Below are 26,554 nucleotides of genomic sequence, written 5' to 3'. Positions count from 1 at the left end.
CCTCTTGTGGCTCTTCTGAATACAAACCAATTGGCACTTCAAATGTAGCAAGTACTTCACTTCCATGTTGCAGTGCCTTATGAACTGACGGAGGTAGTTTATACCATGGATACATTTTAATGAAATTGTTTCTTTTTAATTTTTTTACAATTTGAAATTTTGCGGTTTAGGGTTTAGGGTTAAGAAGTGTCGGAAACTCAGCTGGGACATGCAAATTTATGGTATGGGCGGATGAAGTATCGGAGTTATTGGGTTTTGTACACAGTGGATAACAAAAGTAAGTTAATACTCATATTTTCAATAATGAAATCACGATAACAATATCATCGCCTTTACAACATTAACAATAAGTTGCCGCCAGTGGCGCTCACCACTAACGCGATCTCAACATAAATTGGTCAACTCATGTCGGGTGAAGATATTTTGCTTTCTGGTTCGGGAAAAAACGTCGACGTAGCAAACTTCGAAGGGTGATTTCTCAAGATAAAAGTCTGCTCTATCGCGTGGTATTGTTCGATTTTCCGTTGAACCCTTATTTTTTAAAATTAATTCAAAAATATTTTGAAAAGTTGCTGCAAAAGTGGTGTTTCTCCGTCTTTAATGATTGTTTAAACATTCATAATGTATTAGTATTAGATATCACTGTATTCGGGAAAGTCTACAGCATCTTTTGCTGTAAAGAACAATTCAATATCTTTTATAATACCATCACAATATTTTTTTAAAGTTGAGAAATATATTTTTTTCTCGAAGTCTTATTTCTCAAGAACTGTTCGTCTAGGAGAAAAATTAAGGGCAGATTCGGAATCAGCGCATAAAACTCTATAAGTACCACCATCACAATGTAATTGTGAAACAAATTTGGTGTTGGACAGTGTTATTAAACGATACTTTAACTTACTTTTGGCACACCAAATTTTGTACATTTAGTATAGAAAAATCTTGATTTAATTTTCAGATCACTGTGATTATCGTGATAAATTTCGTCTTCAACATTACCATTAAATATGTAATCAACTTGTTTAATTTTATAAGTGAATAAATATTACTGTTATCATGATTTCATTATTGAAAATATGAGTATTAACTTACTTTTGTTATCCACTATAGATAATGATTCTTGTGACAGTTAACGACTTTCGCGCAGCACGTCATCAAAGTATATGTAGTCCTTCGCGAACATTTAAAAAAAAATTCCAATTGAATCGATGTAAAACTGAGTTGTCGGCAGATTTTTGTCCAAAAAGAACGGTTTCTCGCCCGTCATTGTGCGACGGTACAATGATAAATCCTCATGAATACGATGCCAGAAAGCGAACGGTTCGAGTAGAACGAATCTGTACGAAGTCGGACGGTCGTTTCTGCTGCCCCGGGGAAGCTCTCGCGTTAATTCTGCCGACGTCGAACGTCGCGCCGCGCCGGTAGCCGACGACGGTACGCTAATCATAAATGTACATCGACAGTAATATTAGAGAGTAAATACCGGGTGCGCGTATTTAGTTTCGAAACTGTACGAGGTAGTCGTCTAACTTTGTTGCCTGTAGAGTTCGAGCTCGAAGTAGTTACGGTCGAGCATTGTCGGGTCAGCGTGTCGCATAGCAGCCGGCTGCATCCACTTCCGCAGACAGCGTTTTCAGAAGCGATCGGGGACCTCGATTATGTTACATTATGCTGCCACAAACTACCAGGACGTCAATTACAAAATGATCAACTGGTAATTATTCTGGAAATCAACTCCGAAAAATCACTTATTACTAATTTGGTTAAATTTTCACCGAGGGACCAAAAATTTCAAACTTTTCCGAATGTAATACGATATTATACGACTCGACGTTTGAATTCCAGTGCGAGGAATCCAAGACCTAACGATCAACTAGTCATCGCGGCAAATAGAAAATCGAAAATCTAGAATTAGAGTTTTAGAATGACAAACTCTAGCAGAATCGGTGAACGGTAATTGCTGAAGAAATTTGCTGTTGTACAGTGTTATGTCCAGTTGATAATTTCGAATCGATCCTGGGGGAGAAACGGGGAAATAATCTACTCTACGGTTTATCAAAGTTTGCACGAAGAGCGACGTCGTGGTACAGGAAACACCTCTGTCTAAATCGGTAGTGTGACACGCAAACATCGACGAGTTGAGTATAGTGTACTGGCCTGGCAAGGGACAGCGCGTTGAGAGCGTGGTTACTGGAGACTCGTTTCCACAGTGAAGCTTCGTCCTCGGCTGCCAGACCGCAACCCCAGTCGCGATGCTAATGTACAAATCAGAACGAGTCATTCTGTTGCTTTCGCACGCACCTAAACTCTAAGCTAAACTCGCGACACTAACAACGCACACACTATGGTAAGGGATCACAGAGAGCATGCTTTGGAAGACACAAACCACATCGGTAGATCTCGGAACGAGAAAGAGAAAAGGTGTATTCATGCACGTACCCGGTACCGGATCGAGAAGAGATCCTTCAGTTTTGCGCTCGGACCTTTTCAGATGATTGCATCGCGAATTAATCCGTGCGAGACTAATTGGTGTTTCAGCGGGTGGTTACGCTCGGGATGAGTATGTATGTATGTACAAGGTGTTTAAAAATTATACATATGTCGCGAGCAGCGATTGAAAACTCTCGATGAACCGTGGACGAACGCATGCAAACAACCAGCTCGTGACGATGTTCCGATTGTCCCGAGCGAGCGAAATTGTGCGTGTTTGTGTCGTGTTCATGGTTCCGAATATACGGGCGCGGTTCAATCGGAAGCGGAGTCTCCGATTTTCAACTTCTGCAAAGTCAACTGCTTCGAGAGATGTTCTTCGCAAATACAAATTGTTTCAGACCCCGTTCAGACACGGCGGAAACCGCGCGTTTTCGACCGCGCGATTTAAACCGCGCGGACCTTATTTACATTAGCGTATATGGATTCGTTCACACGCATCCGCGCGGTTGAACAATCAAAAACAAAAATCGCGCGGATCAACCGCGCGGACCTTATTTACATTGGCGTAAATGGATGCGTTCACACGTGACCGCGCGGTCTAAAGATCCGCGCGGCTGCCGCATCTAAACCGCAGGAAATCAAATCCGCGCTGTATCCACGCGATTTTCATCTTCGTACTGAGCTAAAACTTTGCCCCTCTGCTGCATGTCCGCGCGGTTACCGCCTCATCCTGAACGACTGTCAATTTTGACGAGGTTCAAATCGCGCGGATGCCGCTGTGTCTGAACGGGCCCTAACTGTTGCGTAGTCAACCGTGTGTACCCATAACTTGACTATCGCGGAAACGTTCGGAGACGTTTCCGATTGGATCCGCGCAAGTACGAACGAACCGATTGGTTTCGTACAGTCCGTGGCAAAAGAGAGATTCGTGGAGTGAAAAACAGACAACGAGGAACACAGAGAGTAAACGCTAGACTTGTCAAAAGATACACAGGTAAAAAGAAAGAAAAAAGAAAAAAGAAGATAAAAACGGAGGGAAGTACAGATATATCCAGCGAGTCGGAAGAATCGCGACGTATCGCGTCCCTCGATCCCGTGATCGGATTTACCTTGTACTCGTCAGCGAGTCGTCTAAGCTCGATCACCTCCGAGGTGGGGAACGGTTTTTCTTGCGGTTTGCTCGTTCCTCTATCGTCCACTATCCTTACGGTTCTACCTGATTTTTTACCCCTGCAAATGAATCAATCTGTGTGGTTGCCGGTGCTGACAGAGAATAGGATTTTCACGGTTCATGTTTCGACGCGGCTTCACACCGATTTTCTTTAGAGGATCGTCGTAGGTGCTTTCGTTCTTCCGTTTCCGTAACGCGGTATAACTAGGCTACGCAACGGTGTTCTATGGGGGGTTGGAAACTGTGTTATGGCGTGTCACGGTGTCTCTCTGACCTGAAAGTTATTTTCAAATCCGACAGGTCCTCCTCGCGCTCGTCGCCTTCCGGAACAACGCCGTCGATGATGTCCATGCCGGTGCCTCCGACCAGCGGCTCCAGCTCCGATGCCTGCACCCCTGCAATTCGTTGCATAATGCGTTTTACCTGACCCGTCGTGTCGACTCGCCAAGATCTTACCAGTTTCTATCTTCTCGGAAGACGGCTACGGATAGCTTACCATCGCGCTTGTGATCGACATCCCCGGGTCGTTTCTTGTGAACCGGAGCAGGCCCTGTAGGCGCGATACCCTGTTTCAGAGCCCCCATGCTGAGGGACTTCCTGGGTGGTCCTGTCGTGCCTGCAGGCATCCCCGCGGCAGTGACTCCCGGTACAACTATCTCCCCATTTGTTAGCTGGGGTCGTCTAGGCCAGGCGAACTGCAACCGATACTCGGTGCTGATCCGTGATATCGCTTTGCTCAGCTGACTCGGTGGCAAGCTTGACTGCGCTGTCACTTCCTGCGAAACGAGTCCTTGATTATCCAACAAATTCTTTTTCTAGGTTGGAACAAATGTTTCGTACATCGGTTCAAATAGCTCCGATTATTTTCCAATTACATATCCGGACAACAGAGGGGGTGTCGTAAAAGAAATTGTTGACAAGAGTAAATCAGATGCAGAGCGAATGGCGAATACCATACATACCCGGACTTTGTCAGCTACGACGTTCGAATCCACGGCATCGATGCCACCCCCATCGGCCGCGGTGATGAACTCGTGCGTCTTGTACGCGAGCTCCGGGCATTTCTTTCGCCTTGGCAACGGTGGTTCCAAGGTGGGCCCTGAAACGACGAGGTTCACCCGTTGGAAAGATCGTCCGGTAGTCGATCGATAGATCATCGCCGCGTTTCTCCGCGCCCTCCCCCGCCTCTCGACTGTGTTTTTCTTTTCTTTTATGTCCCGTGTCGATCGAACGTTTCTTTTTTCTTGTGAAACGATTTCTCCCCGAGCGTTTGTCTCGCGCTCGAACGTAGCCTCGAGTTTCGAGTTTCGAGGCGTGTGCTGATCGATTTCTCTTAATGGAAACTAATTAACAGCGGTCGAGAGGGAGCGAGTACACGCGCGCGCGCGCACGCTTCTCGTCGTCGCAGTAACGTAAAAAACAAAGACATAGATAAAGAGAAAAAGGAACATAGAGATAGAGAACGTGTGAGCGAACATCTTCTCCAGGTGCACAAAGCACGTAGAACAAGCGGAAGCTGCTACAAATCGTTCGCACAGTAAATAAATCATTCCTTCTAGTAGAAGAATAAGAAGAAGAAGAAGAAGAAGGAAAAGAAGAAATTTTAAGAAGCGAAAGAAAAAATACAGGCAACATTCTTCTCTACAAACCGTGCTGCTTAGCCCTTTCTCTCTCTCTCTCTCTCTCTCTCTCATTCTCTCTCTTTCTCTCATTCTCTAGCTCATTCTCTCGGTTAGCTTGTTCTCCCACACTCTTTTTCCTCTGTTCCGTTCCGTCTACCTGATACCTGGAACCGGAAGCGGTCTCTTTTCGCTCGGACGCGAGATCGCTGAAAGACGATTAAGCGGCGAAAGCGTAAAGCGTCTCGAGAGAGTCCAAGTTTCGCGGAAATGGTTCCTTTGTGGCGGGGGACATAATGGGGACTCGAGTCGAGCCGAGAACTTCTTCTTTTCCCGCCGACACTGCCTCGACGACGACGCGCGACGCCGCGTTTACGCTAACACCGCGGCCCGGTGACAATCATTCTCTGGACGCTCGGGGCTCTTTGGCGGCAGCCACTCGACCACCATTCGTTTACCAGTTCTCGCGGAGAATCGAGATCGCAGCGAAATTAACTAGAATTTTCCATGCGGTTCCCCCAGCATAAAATGTTTCTGCCAGTTCCGGTTTCCTCGAGATCGAATGAAGGAAGCGACCAAATTGTCTTATACTTGTATGGGAAAGACAACTGGATGGGAACCTCGAATAAATTCTACGCGTGTGTCCATAATTGTGAAAGTGGTCTAAGTGAAAATTAAAAAGAAATGAGTCTGTTAGTTATTTCTGGACTGCGGATCTTTATGCGTTTATAGGAAAATTGAGTAGATGAAATTGAAAATTGTTGGAAAAACGGGTGTAAGAGGCCGGCAGTGGAACGAGTCGTTCGATAGTCGGACGTGTCGCGGCCGCCTGTGAACGCAACTGTCTCCGTCGGACGACACAGAGCGCGGCGCGGCGGCGACGCGTCTCCTATGAAAGAGCCCTTATTGTACCGTGAATTAAGGTCAGCGGAAATCGGATTTCGAGAAGTGTATATCGCTGAGCGTTGGGGTGAAGTTGAACGGCGAGGGGGTCAAGTTGTGCGCAAAGTTCGCGCCTCCTTGTCCCCTTGCCCGGCTTCCTGTCTCGTCCGCGTTTCGAGTTCCGCGCGAAACGGCGACCGTGGCGACGCACAGTGGTCCCTTTCAGCGATTTAGCTGGCCAAAAGTCGATTTCAAAAATTTACCTAAAGTGTGAAATTTTTGGTGCTTGCTATAGTTTAATATATGGGGGACAATGTACTAATATTTTTTTTATCATTCAAGCACCCATGAAGTGCCGTACTTCATCGAAAGTTAAAGATTTTCATAGCACGTGTCTTGCTGCTAAAATTCGATGAGACAGTTTTTATATGTTTCAAGTAAGTTGTTCACATTTCTTTCCAGTATAAAAGTTTTGCAAGTAAGTATGAACTATACTTTCAACAATTTTGTATCTTTTTATTGCATATCTTATGGTAATTATTTACATTTCAACACGATTAGTATGTAAATAAGATTTGTTACGATTGTAACACTTTATGAGTAATTATGTTGTATATCAGGTTGCGTCCGAGAATTTTTTTAAGCGCGGTTGTAATTGTCAAAGGTTTGGGCTTACAGCAAAACAAAAAAAAGTTGCACGAGTCTGCACCTTTTTCTTTTTACAGCATTTTGTTTATCACCACTTTATAAACACTTGAGATGAAATGATGTTTTTAAAATACTTAAACAAATACAAAATGATACTATATGTGATTTGAAAACGTTGCGGGATCATTAAACATTATAAATAATTTTGGCCAGCTAAATTCAATGAAAAGGTTCGGTTCGGAAGCTTTTCGGTGCAAATGCCCAATTGTCACCACGATGTTTTGAACATTTCGGATAATCTGGCAAGAAAATGTTTCGAACAAAAGTTAATCGATACTCGGTCATCTATAAATTCCAATAAAAAAATTTTACAAAAATTTTCTTTTAAATAAAAAATATGATCATGTTAATTTTTTAAATGCTACTAAGTATTTCTTATTTCATATTGTTGTAGCTGATGTCAAGACGAATCCAATGACCTACTTAACTACGGCTTTAAGTCTTAAAATAATGCTAGAATAATTTTGTCCAGCTAAATGGCCCGTTTAGACCACTGCGCGACGCGTCGCAACGCTTCCTTTTCGCGCGCGCGACCAGACGCGATGGCTTCCGGTCTGCGAGGCTCACACTCGCGCGAGACGACTTCTACTTATAGAAACGCAAACTATTCTCGCCCGGACAACAACTTGCACGCGAGAAAGATCGATGCGACGACGTCGACGTCGCGTCGTCCTCGTCGGTGTCGTCGTCGTCCCTGTGCACGTCTATGTGGGTACGCTGTCGTCCATAAGTATGACACCTGCTGGTTTCCTAAGAAAAATGTGATGGCTGCTACATGTCACGCGACCTTCCCTCGTATTTTTGTATCTAGACTGCGGATCTCTCTGCAAATGATTTTTTGATAGTCGGCGTCCCGGCGAAATAGGATGTCGTTGTATCAATCATGCGAGGGGTAACGGTAATGGCGTTGCGAATGGGACTCGGCGAAAACTGCATTCGCATGAAAATAAAATTCATCTCGGCTGCGTTTGCCAAGTCTACGAATTTTGACAAGTTCCGGACGAGTCCCTTCGTTCCTTAGAAAAATACCAACAATTTTTCTATACTGTGTATTGTATGTACGTATATTGTAGCGAGAGGGTTAAAGGAAAACGTAGCAATTTCTTTCGCAATGAATCGTTAATCTCGCTCGAGCAGAGAGTGCATCGCGTTAACAATGACGATTGAAAATGGACTCGATTGCAGGGTACTCTCGAGAATTGTACGTTGCAACTCGATGTAATTAGCTCAGTTAGCGATAACAGGTCCGTAAAAATCACCGATTACAGACAGCGACGTTTAATCGCGTTAACAGCGCTGCGTTTTGATCGCGATCGAGCGAATATCGATGCAAATACCAATCTGTATCCGTTAATTAAAGCAAAAGCATATTAAATGAAAATCGCGTGACACTGTCAAGGGGTGCGTCGAGTACGAAACAAAATGAAATCGTATAAAATTTTCTGTCATATATATAAAAGCTGTAGTATAGTAGTGAGTAGACTGCGGATTTTTATGGAAAATAAAGATGTTTCTGCATGGATTGTGGCAAGCAGGAGTAAAACAAACATTCGTTTCATCCGTTAGCCAATGATTTTGTCGCATTAAAAACAACATTACAATATTCTGAAATTTGATCTAGCGATCGATTACACTGTCCAACAGCCAAAAAGTATTTCGATTCCCACTATGCGATTCTTGTAGCGTTTTCCGCGCTGATTCCGAATCTGGTTTTAATTTTTTTCCTATACGTCCAGTTTTTGAGAAAATGGAGTTTAAAAAAAAGACATATTTTTCAACTTTAAACAAATATTGCGATGTTATTATAAAAGATATTGAATTGTTCTTTACAGCAAAAGATTCTGTAGACTTTCCCGAATACAGTGATATCCAATATTAATACATTATGATTGTTTAAACATGTTTAAACAATGATTAAAGACGGAGATGCACCACTTTTGCACCAATTTTTGCGGATATTTTCGAATTTATCTCGAAAAATAAGGGTCCAGCGAAAAATTGAACTATACCACGCGAAAGAGCAGACTTTTATCTTGGGAAACCCCCCTGTGAAGTTGGCATGGTCGACGTTTTCTTCGAACCAGAAAGCAAAATATCTTCGCGCGACATGAGTTTCCGCCAGTGGCGCTCGGGACGGGATACGGCGCAGTGACGGGATACGGAGCGGCGAACGACCGTTCTGGTGGTGAGCGCCACTGGTGACAACTCATGTCGGGCGAAGATATTTTGCTTTCTGGTTCGAAGAAAACGTCGACCATGCAAACTTCACAGGGGGGTTTCTCAAGATAAAAGTCTGCTCTTTCGCGTGGTATAGTTCAATTTTTCGCTGGACCCTTATTTTTTGAGATAAATTCGAAAATATCCGCAAAAATTGGTGCAAAAGTGGTGCATCTCCGTCTTTAATCATTGTTTAAACATGTTTAAACAATCATAATGTATTAATATTGGATATCACTGTATTCGGGAAAGTCTACAGAATCTTTTGCTGTAAAGAACAATTCAATATCTTTTATAATAACATCGCAATATTTGTTTAAAGTTGAAAAATATGTCTTTTTTTTAAACTCCATTTTCTCAAAAACTGGACGTATAGGAAAAAAATTAAAACCAGATTCGGAATCAGCGCGGAAAACTCTATAAGAATCGCATAGTGGGAATCGAAATACTTTTAAAAAGTTGAAATTTGTTGGACAGTGTTACCAGCCCCGATCAGAGTGCATTTTGCCCCGGCTCTTTCACGCAGAGTACTCTATTCGGAATGGTGGGGCCTTTTATAGGGAACAGGTGGAATCGGTGTAGATTCGAAACGGTAGACTCTATTGGACGTTCTAAAGCTATCGAATGATTCAAGAGTAACGAGAAAAAAGCTTCGATACAGTATTCAATTCGAAAAGCCCGGTTCTGCAGAGTTCTCTTCTGGCAGCATTCCACATGTCGTCGATAAAACCGACGCAATAACCATCTCGTTCCGATCTTACGATTCGGTAAACCCGACTTTATATTATTCTGCTCCCTGGATCGCAGTTTCGCGTCCTCTCTATTCGATAATACTGTACGCCGCGGCCGTGTACCGAGAGAAGTCGATTCCTCCTTGAAATTGGTTCCCTCTTTGGAACAAGCGTCCCAGAGGAACGTTAGTCCCCTCGCGAACACTACACTATACGAAATTCCACTCTCGAACATATTTACTTCTTTCAACGGCAAAAATCTTCTACGGACCGATATGACACTCTTCGGAAGGAGCTAACCTGGTTTGTTCAAGTTTCAGAAAGTCAACCTCTTCATTCTGTTCACTTTGTCACCGGTTGATCTTCGATTTTTAGATTCAATGTGGATGTAGCGAGACTGAAAAATAACGTCGAAGTCAATTGTACTTTAAAATGCAGAATTTAACTGCACTGTTTCCTCTATCGGTACCCGATACGACTGCAGAAACATTCACAGCTAGCAGACAAAGGGAGCCAGTAAGACGCGATGCGATGCTCGGTTTGTAGCGTCATTTGCATGATTTCGAAAGGAAAAATGGTTCAGCGGTCTCTCAGACGCCGGCATTCTAATACCAGGAGGAAAGTTCACCAGACTAAGGCAGGGTTAAGTAATTGTAGTCGGGGAGGGGAGGCAAAAAAGCGGTGGATAACGATGAGTCTCGCGGCGCATCACGCTCAAAGGTAATCGCATCGGATGGAGCCCGGCTTTGTGCTCCAGTTGCGTAGCTGAATGGCGATCACGGATCTCTCTCTCTCTCTCTCTCTCTCCCTCTCCCTCCCTCCCTATGTTTCTCTTCCCCTGTTCAACCGTTCGTAAAGGAATGCTTCCTTTTACGTGGCCAGATCATTAGATCGTGCGTAAAGAGGAGGAGCTTTGACATTCATATCTAACTACAGCGGAGAACGTCGAAAATTTCATCAATTTTTCCTGCTGTTCTCATAAAATTACGCTTCTCCTGCAACTATCAATTTTTAAGCTAGACAATTTATTAATATACAGAAAGAGACTATCGTTAACAGCGACAAGACCGACTGAATTTCAATTACTATACAGAGCTCACGCCACGAACGCGTGAAATTCGTAGTCCAATTATCACAAAAGAAATCATGGAGAAAGGTTCCCGTCGGCGTTAGCTCCATAGTTTATTCTCTCTCTCTCTCTCTCTCTCTCTCTCTCTCTCTCTCTGTCTCTGTCGCGCGATTCCATCTAATGAATAAATTACGCAAAACCGGATTTCAGCGACTCCCTCTGCTATTTCATCTTCCGAGTCAAGCTACACCGACCACGACATTTTCAGAATATCCTCGATTTATTGATCTATAAAACCACTGCGACTCTCATAATTCGCGAGAAACATGTTGATATATGATCGATTTATATTAAGAAAAGTCTGATCACCAAACTTACCATTTAGCGGAGTTACTAAATTTTTCATTTAATCTCCTAGCCACACTTATTTTATCTTTTCAATTGCTGCATTTTACAAGAAATAATTTCACTCGCACATAAATGATCAAGCAATTTCGTATCGAGAGTCGAGAGACTGAAGACACGGACAGAAACGTATCCGAGGATAAAATTTAGTATCCCAGCAGCAATTATTCTATTATTCAGCAACGGTTACAGTACAGAGAATTTTCCCGAGCCTTTCCAGCTCCCAATTAATTCATGCGATACACAACAGGGAATCCTCGGCGTATCTTCTCGCTCCGAATATTTCTGCAACGCCCAATAAATAGAAGATAAGTCTGTGGAAAGGAATAAATGATTCCCCGAGACGGGAAGGTATCGGGAAGGTTCGATGGAGCAATCGCGAGCATAGATGGACACAGGGTCCCAGAAGACCCGGATAATCAGGAGTCACGAGTGCCTCGAGCACCGTCCGATATGGACAGAAAAGTTGTGCAACCTGCCTGCGATTCAACAGTTTACGACGGACGAGCGAGCTGCATGGAAGATTAATGCGAAACCGTGCAGAAATTTTCCGCAGGTGGCGATCGATCGGCCGTCGTCGATTCACCAATGGCGGAAACCAGTCTGCAATGCCATCCCCGGATTTTACGATACGCCAATTTATTTAGAGAAACGTCATTTTGGTGGCTACTTTCAAGATATTTACGCTACAAACGTTAAGGGACTCGCCCTGTATATTCATTTTATAAAAATACTCTGAATCAATAACGAAAAAACAAGGTAGTAGTCCAGTCAACGAAAAGTTGTAGAGGGAAATGAAAGGAACACAATTTTTAACTTTGGGTCCTTGTTTGGACTAGTTACAAGGAGGTAAACATACTAAAAGTCCCCACTCCTTGGAGGTGAGCGGTAAAACCGTTCTATACAAAATTAAAGTTGATAAAATGTGCCACAAGATTGATTCGATTCAGTTTTTCGCTATTTCGCATAGTTTCCGAGATATCCGCGCTCAAAGTTCACTAATTGTGAAAAAGAAGAGCCTTATTTGACTAGCTAACTCTTCAGCACAATTAGTGAACTTTAAGCGCGGATATATCGGAAACAATGCGTCCTAGCGATAAGATCATTCTATACAAAATTAAAGCTAACAAGATGTGCCACAAAATTGATTCGATTCAGTTTTTCGCTATCTCGCATAGTTTCCAAGATATCCGCGCTCAAAGTTCACCAATTGTGCTGAAAAGTTAGCTATATAATCAAATGAGGCTCTTCTTTTTTACAATTAGTGAACTTTGAGCGCGGATATCTCGGAAACTATGCGAGATAGAGAAAAACTGAATCGAATCAATCTTATGGCACATTTTGTCAGCTTAAATTTTGTGTAGAAGGTCTCATCGCTAGGACACATAGTTTCCGAGATATAAGCTAAAAACCGAAAAAGGGGACCTTCTACGTCAACGTACCTCCCTGCACTTCGCTAGGGACTTTTAGTATGTTTACCTCCTAACTAGTCCAAACAAAGTCCCAAAGTTAAAAATTGTGTTCCTTCCATTTCCCTCTATACCCCCCTTATGAGCATTCATTGACTGGACTATAGGTGAATATGTGTATTCTGCATTCGATAATTTTCGTACTGGGGTCACTTTTTGCGGGCTGCTTTAAAATCCCCGACCCGGCGTTTCCCTTTAATTGGAGCTCCATTTGCGAATCCAGGGGCTAGCGTGTAACATAATTATCGGCCGGCTTTTCTCTCGGTCACCCGCGTCCCGGATTCGTTCGAGAAAACCGTCCGCTGGATTTCCGCACGCGTATCAATAGCCCGACTTGAATGGAACCGATAAGCCTCTGTCTCTATCTATCTATATTTCTCTCTCTCTCTCTCTCTCTCACTCTCTGCTTCCGTCTCCTTCACTCTATTTTCCAACCGTCACTCGTCTGGCTGCCTATGAATCAATTATCTTCCGGCGCTCGACGTGTTTTCATTTCTACCAGTGGAAACGACCACTTCTCTCTCTCTCTCTCTCTCTCTCTCTCTCTCTCTCTCCCTCTCTCTCTCGGCTCACGATGAACCACTTCAACCGGGGAAAGTAAAAGTTTCGTCGGAACGCCGGAAAGAACGAGAAGAAAGTCGCCATATTTTTGTCCTTCTGTACTCGACTCCTCCCCTCGTGGTTTGCATCGAGGGAGTTAGGTAGGCTGCGGCGATTATGATCAATGATAATTTATCACCAGTGTCACAGTTGAATTATTTGGTTGCGATGTTCGAGCCGGAACAATTTCAGCTCCGATGCTCTCGCTCGATCAAGAGTGCATTATTGCGAACTTTGCGAGCGCGCTTACTAAAAGTGCATGTTGCAGTTTCTGAATGTGACAGGACAATGCGCCTTTGTGGAAAGCTGTCGAATATATAATATATTTTATTTTACCGCGCGGACTAAAAGTCACGGGAATAAAAGTCAAGCGGAATTTCGATAAATGGTTTTTGACAGTCGTAGAACGAAATACAATGTACCAGCCAATCGTTTCCGATTTGTTCTTTTCGCGAGCATTGTTTTAGGCAAATGTTTATTCGAAATAATTGTCGAGACAATGCCGTTTTTGTGCGATAGATCGATCGATCAAGTATACATTTTACGATTGTAACAAATATGATTTATGATTAAAGAGTGCATCGAACACTGAATTAGGAAAAAGAAGATTCAGCCTGAAGAGAATAAGATCGTTCGGAAAATAAAGTTCATTATCGTTCCGTTTAGATTGCAATTTTTGGGTTCGGTGCAATCTCGTTTCCGATCGCATGGAATAAGCTGGGTCGATCGAGACGGAATGATTTTCCCTCGGTAATTTTTCGCTCGATACCAATTGAATTTAAGACGCCAAGAGAGAGAGAGAGAGAGAGAGAGAGAGAGAGAGAGAGAGAGAGAGAGAGAGAGAGAGCGGGCGTTCGCCGAGCCGGTAATTGAAACTTAAATGATCGAAAGTATCCTTGGGACGTTAATTAACGTCGGCGTTGAGCCGATGCGATTTACTGCCGACGGAATCGCGCCTCGAAGTACAATTGCAATCGAGTGGCGAACCGTGCAGGTTCCATCGCGAACGTTCTCAATTTTGACGAAACAAAAATTACGCTGCATCTGCGGTGCAATTTGACATAGAAACTTACTTATTTGTTTACTGCAGCGAGAAAGAATCATATCGTTTTTATCATTTAATCGGCAACTAACCATACCGAGTATGTACAGACGTGCAAATACGAAGAATCGTGTAATTACGCGTCGCCTGTCGTGTTTGGACAGAGGAAACGCGAATCGTCGCGTTGATGCGATCCGATCGAGTCAACAGTAATCGAGGACACTGGGTACGAGAATTTCCATTCAATCTGTTGCGAATCTCGTTGCGATCTTCTGTTTAATTAATCGCTGCGCTAATCCATTGATACACTCATTAATAGTCAGCGGATTTGATGCATTAATGGGAAAAATCAGTAGGTGTAAATTAAAATATGTCGTAAAAACTAATAACTATTATAGATATTTTGAAAGATATACAGTCAGCGGCAATAATAAGTGGACACCCTTAAAAATGGCATAATTTTTTAGAAATTGGTTCAAAGGACTTGAATTTTGAAAAGGACAAAAATTTATTACGATTGCAATTGGTAGGAATTATACAAAATTTTTAAAAATGATGTTTTGTTAACTTTTTTATCTGGGCTTGTAACGGTAATTTAAAAAATGCGTTTTATAGATTTCGGTAACTTATATGCATACTGAAAATTTCATCGAAATCGGTCAACATTACAATGAACTACAAACGCGTTTAAAGATGGTCACGTAAGGGCGAAATGCCTTGGCAAGGCTGAAAATCTGCGACTTTCACCCTTAAGCTGTCATCTTTAAACGTATGTAGCTCATTGCAATGTTGACCAATTTTGATGAAATTTTCAGTATGCATATAAGTTACCGAAATCTATAAAACGCATTTTTTAAATTATCGTTACAGGCCCAGATAAAAAAGTTGACAAAACATCATTTCTTAAAAGTTTGTATAATTCCTACCAATTGCAATCGCAATAAATTTTTGTTTACTTATTCTCTATCGAACTAGCCGGTCTAACATCTTAAAAAAATTCAAGTCCTTTGGACCAATTTCTAAAAAGTTATGCGATTTTTAAGGGTGTCCACTTATTATTGCCGCTGACTGTAGCATGCATTAGAAAAAAAATCGGATGTGCTCGATACTCGAGGAATAATAAATTTCCATGAACGCGAACGACGAGGGGGAAAATAAATGCGTAATATTTTCGGAAACTCTCTCCATCGCACGTATGTAAGTTGTATTAAAATCGGAGGGGGTCGAAATTGGGTAACATCCTCCTGCGGTGGTGCGAGCAGCGATATTGCCGTCTTTCGTGTCGCAAACGATAGCGTTCGCAAGCCGTGCCCGTATTTAACCGTCTCTCGGCTTATCTTTCTCGACCACGGCGCGGTTCGAAAATTTCGAAAGTTCACGGATGTCTTCCAACAAAGGTCTCTGGGCGATCGATCCGGGAGATTTTAAAATAGCCGGCTGCTTTCGTCGGGAAAAAGTGATTCGGCGATTGTTCCCCGTGCACGGAGAGAACACGCACGCAGCAAACATCGGATCGGTTAGTTATTAGCAGACGGTGTCGCGGTGGTGTCCAGGATTCGTCGAAAACAGGTCAGACGAGACTAATTTTTCTGGGTGCAATCGTCGTCATCCTCGTCGTCGTCGTCGTCGTCGTTGTCGTAAAGAACTGGGACAGGCATTGTCTCCGAAAAACACGCGGAAACCTTGTTTTTCCGTGAACACCGGCATCAAACTTTCATACCGTCCGTGACAGCAATCGATGCGCAACCGGAGAAAGAGAATTATTTAACCCCGTGCGGACGTCATCTTCACGCTAGACCTTTCACCGTTTTCTCTGACCTAGCGCCAGTTTTCTTCTACACGGCACATTATAGAGAGGACATATGTATTCTCTACGTTGCTTGCTATAATGGACAATTGACCGACGAGTATTTTATAAATTACTGTATTAACGTCGGTTCCAGGTACTATACTTACATATAATACCGAAACATACTAAAAAATGTGAAAAACCGACCGAGAATTTCAGTGTCCACCTAATTACCCACGGACTCGAGGTCAATATAAAGATTGAAATGGAGTGCATTATGCATGTACGCAAATGACCTGAATGTTCGGAAAGAGAACGCGATTCTATTTGCATCCATTCTACGGCTAATCTTCCGTATGGATTTTTTACTCGCTCCACTCTAACGTTCTCCAATGTCAACAGCATTCATCTATAAGCACGCTCAATTAATTCGAAGCATTTTTCTCTTATCTACCTAGACTCCTAAATCTGTCTTCTTTACCGGTCTCCTATTATCTTCGCTACGGCTGTTCAACAAATTCAAAATAATTGTTGCAAAGTACGTACATTTCTTATACATAGATTTGTATTTGGCGGTATGCGTTGGTTTGTGCATGAATGTGTCGGACTCTGATGAGCGTTTAGAGTATCGAAGAGTGCTGATTGGGTTCTAGAGGAAAAGTTACTGGAACGAATGCATAATTTCGGGTTTATAGAACCAAATCGAGACTCTATATTTATTTTCCTAGAATAATAACGATCTCTCATAGCGGCCTTTATAATAATCAAACATCGCCATCAGGAAAATCAATATTGACCGATCCGCAAGCTTCGTGTCCGTCGAACATTTGCATTGTTGTTACCGGCAGCGACACGCGAGCGAATGTTTGTCATCGGAGGTTCGAGCGACACGTTCTCTCCACAGTCTCTGCGCAAGTACTATGATTTCGCGTTGTCCGCGTCGTAACGTGTCGCGGCGTTAATTAAATTCGTGGCTCATTAAGCTCGGCGCGCGGCGCGGAGACGCGATCGCTACCGGGAACCTGGGTCCCAGCACGCAACACCGGATCAATTATCTTGCCCGTTCGCAGGGACGCGATTAATCGTCGCAATTACAACGATCGAGACTTTTCGCAGATGGGACAAGAGATTGTTCGCGGCCGTCCCTGATCGCTAGCGGGACTCGTCGCGGCAGACTAATTGCAACGATTAATCGCTACAATCGGCCTGAAGTCCAAGGGGAGGCGCATCTTTCCGGCTGTTTCGAGGCGAGACGCCGTTTTCATGGAAACGAGACCGTTTCCCTCAATGACCCGATCGACTGCGGACATGTATCGACAAATTGTTCGTGGCCCTTGATCGATTATAACTAAACCGAGGATGTTCGTGCAAAATGAAAAGGACGTGATCGGTTTCTTCTAAAATATAACAAATATTTCAGAGAACGATGTAGATCACGTTTGAATTCGCGAACGAAGGGCGGCGAATTAATTTGTACGGTCGCCGCTCCGGCCGATAGAAAAGTGCCAGTCGCGAAACAGGCTTGTGGGAGATGTCGATTCGTTTCCGGTTCACGGTCTCGCCTGAAACCTGAAAGCAGCCATACACAGAGAGAATAGACACAGCCAAGCACCGGTGAATATAACATTGTCGTGCAGGCGGCGGCGCGGCGCGGCAGCTGAGAGTCTAGAATCGCGTCTTCGCACGATGATGAGAGGCTTTCAACGCGAATGCGCAGCTGAAATGCGATTCTACATGCTCTATCGATATGAGGATACGTGTCGTGTGTACGCCCGCGGCCGCGTTCCACGCAGAGAAAACCGCGGAGGTGCTCTCTCGCTCTCGCGAACGAGACGTTGATTAAGTAGCTCTTTCGGTTTTCTAACTTTTTCTTTTCTTCTGTGGCGAACGAGGTGTCGCGGATGCCGCGAGCTACTTTCTTTCTCTTTCGCGTAAAGGAGTTCCCTTTTTTCTGGCAGAGATTGCTGGTTAGTATTAGTACTATTTTCTCTGCGAAAGGGATGGAGCTTCCCCGAAAAGCATGTAAACAGATTGGCTTCCTGATCAGAAGGATTTTTCTTTGTAGAGCATGTATGTGGATTTTTTTCTCGCCAGAACGCTAGAATTTATTCTCCACGAGAGAGAGCTACTGTTTTCTCCTGCCCAAAAAGCTGCTTACTTTCCTCCACGAAAGAGCTTGCGTTTTCTCCACGAGAGAGCAACTATGTATATCTTTACCGACAGGTAAGTCGTTGCACAACAAGTCATTGCCCTCGGGAAAGCAACCGTCTTTTCTCGGTGAAAGGTGAAGGCAACTGTATTTTTCCCACGAGTTGCTCTCCTCCCCTCCCAAAAAAATCTTTTCGGATTTTTACCTTCTCGAAAGAGTTCAAGATATGTTAGAACTGTTTCATCCGCAGTTATCGATGAACTCGAATCGTTGTTACACCCCGAACAAAAATAAATATTGTTGATCGATCATAATTGTCAAACGAATTCCCGTGCGCGCGGGAATTTCGAAAGTTCTGAAAAATGTTGCTAGTGCTTGGTTTCGCAGCATGCGGGGGCGCAGCGGCGCGTGCTCGATCTAGGCTGTATCTACCGAAAGATAATGTACATATCTCGAAGCGAGCCACGAGAACGAGGACGCGATGAACATTTCCATGCGTTGATCCAGCACCGATGAAACACGATACTCGCTCAACAAATCTTCCATTCCCCTCTCTTTCTCTCGCTGGAGCTCGCGAGTCCTCTCGGCTAGTTACAAATCGACAACACACAAAATCTATCTACACAACGAACAATCGATGCAACCTACGTATAGCCTGCACGATGGGATGCATTCGCACCGTGGTCATTCGGATGAGATTCGGCGCAGAAGAACGGATGCATGGCGGGGATATGGTGGGCTTTCGAGGGTACATTCGAACAATTCGGACCTGGTTCGTTCTGGACCGTCGCGTCGGCGCGTCTCGTTTATTTATGTGTCCCTCAAAATACAGCTATTCAAAAAATAGAACAACGTCGAGAAACTTGTTCAAGACTCGAATAATTGATTACATGTTGCGCAATGCTATTTGGTGTTTGCGTTTCTTGCTATTATCTGACTTGAGCACACTCCGACGCGTTATGTTACCTACGTCGTTATTTAATTACTCGATTTCTGTCTCTGAATTGAAATCGAATACAAAATAGAGAAGAGACGATCGATTCGCGATGGATCCAGGGCGAATCAAGCCAACAAACGATCAACTGCAGCAAGCAGACATGCGTTTCTCGATCGTTCGAGCCGCGGCATTCGGGAAAAAGTCGTTAGCGAGGGCAGGTGTGTGTGTGTGAAACTAGCGATCCTTGAAAGCGAAAGTAACGCGAAAGGGTTAATTGGTTCGGAGAAGGGGTTGGTTTTGACGGGCGCGCGTCACGGGGAAAAAACGGGGGCGAGAGAAAACCGTTGGCTGGAGGCGGAGGAATTGGAGAGAAAAAAAGAAGACGACGAAGTAGAAGAAGAAGAAAGACAAGAAAAGAGAAACAGAAAATGGAGCAAGGCCAGCGAAAAAATTCCCCGCGGGGCGGAGGGATGATGGGAGCCAGCGAAATAAATAAATAAATAAATAAATAAATAAATATATATATATATAAATGTGTGTGTATACGTATACACACATATATATACTCCAGCGAAATCAAAACCGTAACAATCTAGCGTAGCTCCGATCGTTCGTCTTACCTTCAATGTTTTCATCCTCGGTCGACTTGGCCGATTGTAGCTTCGCGCTCGCTTGCGTCGCTGCAATCAAAATTCGCAGCTGGCACCGTGTCTCTTTTTTTTTACTTTCCCTCTCTCTCTCTCTCTCTCTCTCTCTCAGACGCTCGTTTCTCTATTTTTCCCTGATTTTCTCCTCTCTCTCCCTCTATTCCTTGCACTCAAGCACGCTCACGCTCGCTACACTCTCTATTCGTACGCCATTTTGTCGTCCCGACGTGCAGGGTGCTTCGATTGGCCAATCTGGTTGAGACAAAAACAATTTTTCCTTTGCGTACAGGACAAAGTGACTTCAAATAACCTCAACGATCACCCCTCGCGAGGAAGTACAACATTTTCGGACACCTCGTACAGTCCAATGAACAAATGAGATTAATTCTTACTAGTCTCTTACGAGTCCAAGCAAATGGACCGACAAATGCACTAAAATCGCTCGAATTGGGTTTCGTCCAACCGATTGGCAATCGGTCACACCGCCCAGCTCGATTTCGTCAAATCAACCCGAAATTACGGACGATTCACGTTCGTCGGCCCTGCGAGCTCGTTGCCAAATCGAACGCGCGCAATCGTTTGCCATGTTTTCCGCCTCTGCTGCGTTTTTTTCCGCTCGTTTCGCCACGGCTATCGGTACCCGATAACTTGTCCCGACCCGCTAATTGTGGCGGCGCGGCGGCAGCGGCGACGGTCTCGTTAGGCGAACGAGAGGATTCCGAATCCTGGCGATCCATCAACGTTTTCACCGATTTCCCCTCCGAACGATGAAGAAAATTTGCGAGGCGAAACGACGCGCTGCTTTCGCTCCGAGCAGCTTGAATTCTACGACTTAGTCGATGGCTAGACGTAATCAAGATTTTTCGAGATGAGGGGACTCTTTTTCAGGGGATTGATAGCAATCCGAAGACAGAAGCTATTGTCTGGCAAAGCGGAGTAGGCGAAGAAAATTTGTTTGCTGGATTGTATTGTTTCTAACAATGCGGTTCTCGAAAAAACCAAACAAAAAAATGTTTGATTCATTTGTACCAGGGGTCGGCTTCATGAGTAGAAGTACCCATGTAAATATCTTCGAGTTTGATACCCGGTCCGCCAAGCCTAAAAATTTTACGATCTGACCCTTTCCAAACAAAAAGTTTAACTACCCCTGATTTGTACGATACGATTAATGGATTTGCGAGGATCGTACTTAATAGATTCGTGTCCGATAACAGATTAATAACGACGATGCTATTATAGGCTAGTGGATTTTCAACGTTGATAAATGGAGTATAAGGGGTGGGAAACGGGTAGAAGACTACTCGACTTTGCCGGACGGAATAAATGAATATTAATGCAACATTAAACCGCAGTATCCCGACACGAAGAACCACATGACTTATGGCATTTCGTCTTACAGCCTCAGAAACAAGGTGAGCATTCGAGGCCCGCTACTTCGGGTCATCTAGGCGAGAGACATCTACTATTTGATTAAGCGTAGGACGTTCAAACAGACATCGGTATTTATAAAGATATAATCGGAAAGAAAATAGTAATAAAGTTTCACAACATTGACACTGAGTGTGTGTGTGTGTGTGTGTTTGTGTGTGTGTGTGTGACTGGGGTGCGGATATTCAAATAGTTTAACCAAGTCGAAAAGATTTTCAATACCGATACGTAGATAAAAATGTGAGTCGTACACAAAGTTGTAGATCTCTATACAAATCAATGTTGTAAACCAATCTTAACAGAGTTCAAGCAATTTGGAGCAATTTGAAAAAAGGTTATGCGATTTTGAAGAGTGTCCATTTAATATTACCCCCGACCGTAAGTTCTAATTAAATCCACCGAGGACACGATGCAAATTCGACCTTGGAAAATAATTTTTCATTTAATCTCCCCGCCCCCCCCCCGCCGCTGTATAAATATGTATGTGTACACTTCGAGTCGTAGCGAAAGAAAATATTGTCCATACTTGTGGTAGGTATGAGAGTTGAGTTTTGGTGAAGACATGGTGTGGTCGTGAACCGGGGGTGAAACGTGACGACAGAGCATGTGCGATATATATATCGAGACCATGTACAGGGTGCTTCAGAAATCGTCGTACAAACACAAAAGATGCGAGCCTCGTGCAAAGTTGAAAATGAAAATACACGATACAACAGTCTGACAACGAGTATAGCTTAGAGTAAGTAGAATAGGTCAGCCAAAGAGACAGACGCTGTGGTAAAAAGTCTAACATTGGTATCGCGCTGAATTTCCCATAAATGAAAAATTCCCAGTTTACGACAGATCGGTCGGCAAGAAAGTTCCTTCGGGAAGCCCATTGAAAAGAAAAACTAAAATGGATAACCTATCGATAAGAGCAAAATTAGATTAAAGTGAACGCTGTTAGATATCTATTGTTCCGATCGTCGAGCACAACACATCGGAAAGGAAGTTTCTCGCCAACGCGAATATCTTCGAACATAATGAAATGTATACGTTGTATCACGATTTTTGGGACACCCTGTGTATAGTGTATACGTAGGTATGTATGTACGAACGGCAGCACGACCAGAGAAAAATCACTAAACACCTTTACAACACTACGGAGGGAGTGGAAATATGAGAAACATGAGAAAAAGAGGTAGTCGATAATTATGAAGAATATCGGTGGAAGGCGAGCGTGAATTTCCCTTCTTTTCCCTTTTTTCCCTTTTTTCCCACGTTGCCTGGCGAGCGAAAATCATTCGAGTCGATCCTCGATCTTTCGATTCAACGATCGCGAGCGCGCGCGCGAATGTATACACGTTCTCGGAATTATTTTCTTCTCAATTTTTTTTCAAACGTGATACAGCTACGAGTATCGCCGTGAATTTCGAATTCCCTCGCGGCATTGTTCTTTTCCTCGTTCATGAACCTTCAGCGGCACGAGTGCCTGAGCAAAATCGTTCGAGATCGACCAATCGGCTGGCCGTCCAGGGAAATTCGATTCTCGCTTTGCTTCCAATCAAACTTTCCCGGAAAATTTTGCTCAGACAACGCGCCTGTCCCACTACGTCACGTTGCTACGAGACTATCGTACCGATTAGGAGTCTGATGAAGCTAAAATTGTGAGGAGAAACCGTACGAGCTGTTCCGTGCGAATCGGTCGGGTTCCACATGGAAACGAACTTTAGAAAGCGTAAAATTTCACTCGTTTACAATAATATATAGAACGTTAGGGGTGCTGTTTTCTAAGCGCGGTTTGCCTTCGGACCACCGACAATTCCTTCGATGAAAAGTCCCTACCACTTATTGTTAGTAGTCGTTACAAATCTAATTAGATATCAATTATCTCGTCTCCATTCATCTCCCGTTCCGTTCCCTTCGTCGTCACTTATATTTCTTCGTTTTCTTCTTTACATTTACAGATTCATTGAACTATTTAAAACATTCCTTGTTTGCGTTTACCGTTGCTTGATTAAGCATTGCAAATCTGCAATTAAAAATAAAAGTAAGTTCAGCAAGTTAGATAAAGAAGCACGAATGATCGGTGGTCGAACGGTGAACTAGCGAATGCACTAAAATCGAAGTTACAATACGAAAGGATTAGATCTTGACGAAACTGGCAAAGATTAACGGCAAGCAGGCGAGATCGCATTAAGAATTAAGAAAGATGGATCATCTATTCTTCGTTCGCTGCCGCTGCGCTGTCGCGTAAAGGCGTTCGTTCTCGCAGTCGCAGATTCTATGGAGGATCGAAGCCGAACCTGTTTCGCACGGAACAGCCCGTATAATAATAGATGAAGAAACATTAACAAGAGACGGGGCCAACTTACTCGAGGTCGGCGGCGGTTGCGGCGCTCGGCGAACAACCGCGAGCTCTGCGTGCGGCCCTGTGTACTCGTGCCATGTGTACGTGCTCCTATACTCTGAATGGAGCTGCTGTAACACAGAAACAAAACAGCCGGTTAGCAAATTACATATCTGACATATGCGGCAGTCGTTATCGATCTTGTACAGGGTCTTTCAAAATTATATTATATGTCGCGACCGCTACATCGTGATTCCGCACCTCTGGATCGGTGGAGATTTCCTAGAAGAATGGACCGCAAAATCTAGCTGCACGGTAGTGCACCAGTCAAGTTCCTCGCACTACCTCCTTTTACACGAAACAACTTAGCCGTTTTTTAGAGGCTTATAACTAGGCACTGGAGGCAGATGGAGAGATGTATTGAGTATGGGAATAAGTTTCCGCCCTTTTGGAGATGTCGTTGTACTTAAGTACCGATCGCGTATTTGATGGAACGTAGTACAAGTTTTTGGAAGGTCCGTGTCTAAGCTTCAAAACGCAGTTAGTGGCAATTGTTTCGAGCGTGAACAGCAGTCAATTTTTCGCGTCAAAAATGTCGACTTTTGTTCCAAGTAAGTAGCATTTGCGGGAAGTTGTGTTGCATTATTTTGTTTTAAAGAAAGGTGCCACGAAAACGCATCGTTTGCTTGTGGATATATACGGGGGCGATGCTCCATCAAATACAAGTAGTAAAAAATGGTTTCGGCGGTTTAAAAACCATGATTTCGACGTAAGGGACAAAGATCGCGATGGTGCGCTAAAAAATTTAAAGATACAGATTTGCGAGCATTACTTGATGAAAATCCACGTCAAACACTTGAAGAACTACAACTATTGCGTTTGAAGCGAGCATTACAAGAAAAACGACCGGAATGGGACAACATGCACGATAAGCCGATTCTGTTACATGACAACGCTAGGCCACATGTCGCAAAACCCGTCAAGAAATACTTGAAAGGAGTGAACTGGAAAATTTTGCCCCACCCGCCATATTCGGCGGACATTGCTCCTTCAGATTTCCACTTGTTCCGGTCCATGCAGTCGGCCATATCTGGAGAACAGGTCACTTCCTATGAAAGTATCCGAAATTGGCTCGATGAATGGCTTGCATCGTAACAACCAGATATTTTTCTTTGAGGAATTCGTTTATTACCTGAACGGTGGAAGAAGGTTGTACATGCCGATACAGCATACTTTGAATGAATTTACTTTCCATTTGAATTTCTGAATAAAGAGCTTCTTTTCAACAAAAAAGGACGGAAACTTATTCCCATACCCAATAATTTCATACACGTGTTAAATGCTATCACGTCTCAATATTGACGAAACATTAATCTTTCAACATTAGTAGGTTCCGAGATATGGGACCTAAAAAATCGCTAAATTTGTCACTGACTGACTGACAGATCATCAAAACCTTTTGGGTACTTCCCATTGACCTACAAGCTTGAAATTTGGTACATAGGTCCACCATAACAAACACTCAAAGGAATAATTATCAAAGTTTGAAATTTTACACCTTAAAGGGCTTATATAAAAAAAAAACATTACGAAATAGGTTATGTATGGAGAAAATGAAATATGCCGCTTTTCCCATAAGGAACCGTGTAAATTCCGGAAAGAATCATCTCCTCTCTTCAAACGTCCGTCCAGCGCCATTCGAGATAGTGGCAAAAAGCTCAAACTGTTAGATTACGATAAGGTAGAAAATGACACTAAAATTATAACAAAAAAAAATCTAAGTAAAGTTGGGTTTTAATTCGCCGCGCCGGCAGAGTGTTAATCTTTGATACCTACTTCATAATTGATGAAATTTCAACAAAAATTGATGAAATCCCAAGAAAAATATCCTGTAAACAGGAGCCAAGTTCCTTTGGCCGTAAAAAATTGTGAGATCAAACAAAATACGGCCAAGTTCGATAGTTTAGAAATGCAATACCGCAATACTGAAAAAAGCGTTTATAAAAATTAGTTTAAAAGAACGCTATTTAATTTTTAAAGAGTTGCATGGGGGTTAAATTATTCGAACTTGGCCGTTACTTTTTAAACCAATGGCAAAAGGCGTTAGGTAGCGGACAAGTTTGAATAATTTAGCCCTCCATGCAACTCTTTAAAAACTAAATACCGTTGTTTTAAACTAATTTTCACAAACGCTTTTTTCAGTATTGCAAGAGGCATTTCTAAACTAACGAACTTGGCCGTATTTTGTTTGATCTCACAACTTTTTACGGCCATAGGAACTTGGCTCCTGGTTACAGGATGTTTTTGTTGGGTTCACCTTTCACGAGATACCTTGATAGTCAATTTCCAAGTTACTATTGTAATTTCAAAGTTTCAAAGATACCCAGATACTTTGAAAGAGCTTTACAAGAGAGTCAAAAAATTGAATTCTTGACAAGAAAAAGCCAGTTAGCGAACGATATACCATATGTACAGTACATCTATATGGCACTCGTTATCGACATTGTCCAGACTGTAGAGGATTTACGATTTTGTCCGATAGCTGACACATTATTGAGTATTGATTCAACGACTCTCAGCTGTATTTAATCGCGTTTATAACGAAATCTGCACTACACTGTGCGAGACAAGGAATTAAACGTATTCGATCGTTTAATCGCGAATCGCAAGACTTTCGCTGTTTACCGAAATGAAAAAATATACTTAAGAAAAATATCTGTCGTATATTATTCTGGAAAAATTCATTTTTCAAGCTGGACAAATATTTTCGTCCCCTACTTTCGGGAGATGCAAAGCTCAAAGCGTTCGGAGACCAAGCGAGTTGCCGGTCGGCACGGCGCAGAGTGGGACCTTTCGTCCAAATCGGAGACAAAATCAAAGAACTTTCGATAGAAATGAGGTAGAGCGATGAAATGTTTTTAAAATTAAA

At 43.2% G+C, this 26,554-nt stretch overlaps 1 protein-coding gene across 25 annotated transcripts in view; it reads right to left on the bottom strand.

The window, feature by feature from the left end:
• The window catches only part of LOC143209056 (uncharacterized), an 85,224-nt gene that overhangs the window by 21,411 nt on the left and 37,259 nt on the right, over positions 1 to 26,554 (bottom strand). For 16 of the 25 annotated variants that reach the window (XM_076424226.1, XM_076424225.1, XM_076424224.1 and 13 more), the window contains 7 exons: positions 23,651 to 23,756; positions 19,842 to 19,901; positions 4,567 to 4,703; positions 4,101 to 4,380; positions 3,879 to 3,999; positions 3,543 to 3,663; positions 2,158 to 2,255 (listed from right to left, as the gene is read on the bottom strand). In XM_076424226.1, coding sequence (XP_076280341.1) covers positions 2,158 to 2,255; positions 3,543 to 3,663; positions 3,879 to 3,999; positions 4,101 to 4,380; positions 4,567 to 4,703; positions 19,842 to 19,901; positions 23,651 to 23,756 — 923 coding nt within the window. The remainder of the gene's footprint in view (positions 1 to 2,157; positions 2,256 to 3,542; positions 3,664 to 3,878; positions 4,000 to 4,100; positions 4,381 to 4,566; positions 4,704 to 19,841; positions 19,902 to 23,650; positions 23,757 to 26,554) is intronic. The other 9 variants (XM_076424223.1, XM_076424248.1, XM_076424239.1 and 6 more) reach the window with 4 other exon arrangements.

This window comes from Lasioglossum baleicum, chromosome 5 (assembly GCF_051020765.1).
Source record: "Lasioglossum baleicum chromosome 5, iyLasBale1, whole genome shotgun sequence".
In the NCBI taxonomy this organism is placed as follows: domain Eukaryota; kingdom Metazoa; phylum Arthropoda; class Insecta; order Hymenoptera; family Halictidae; genus Lasioglossum; species Lasioglossum baleicum.
Note: the sequence above shows the minus strand (reverse complement) of the source record. Positions and strands in the feature narration are given on the sequence as shown.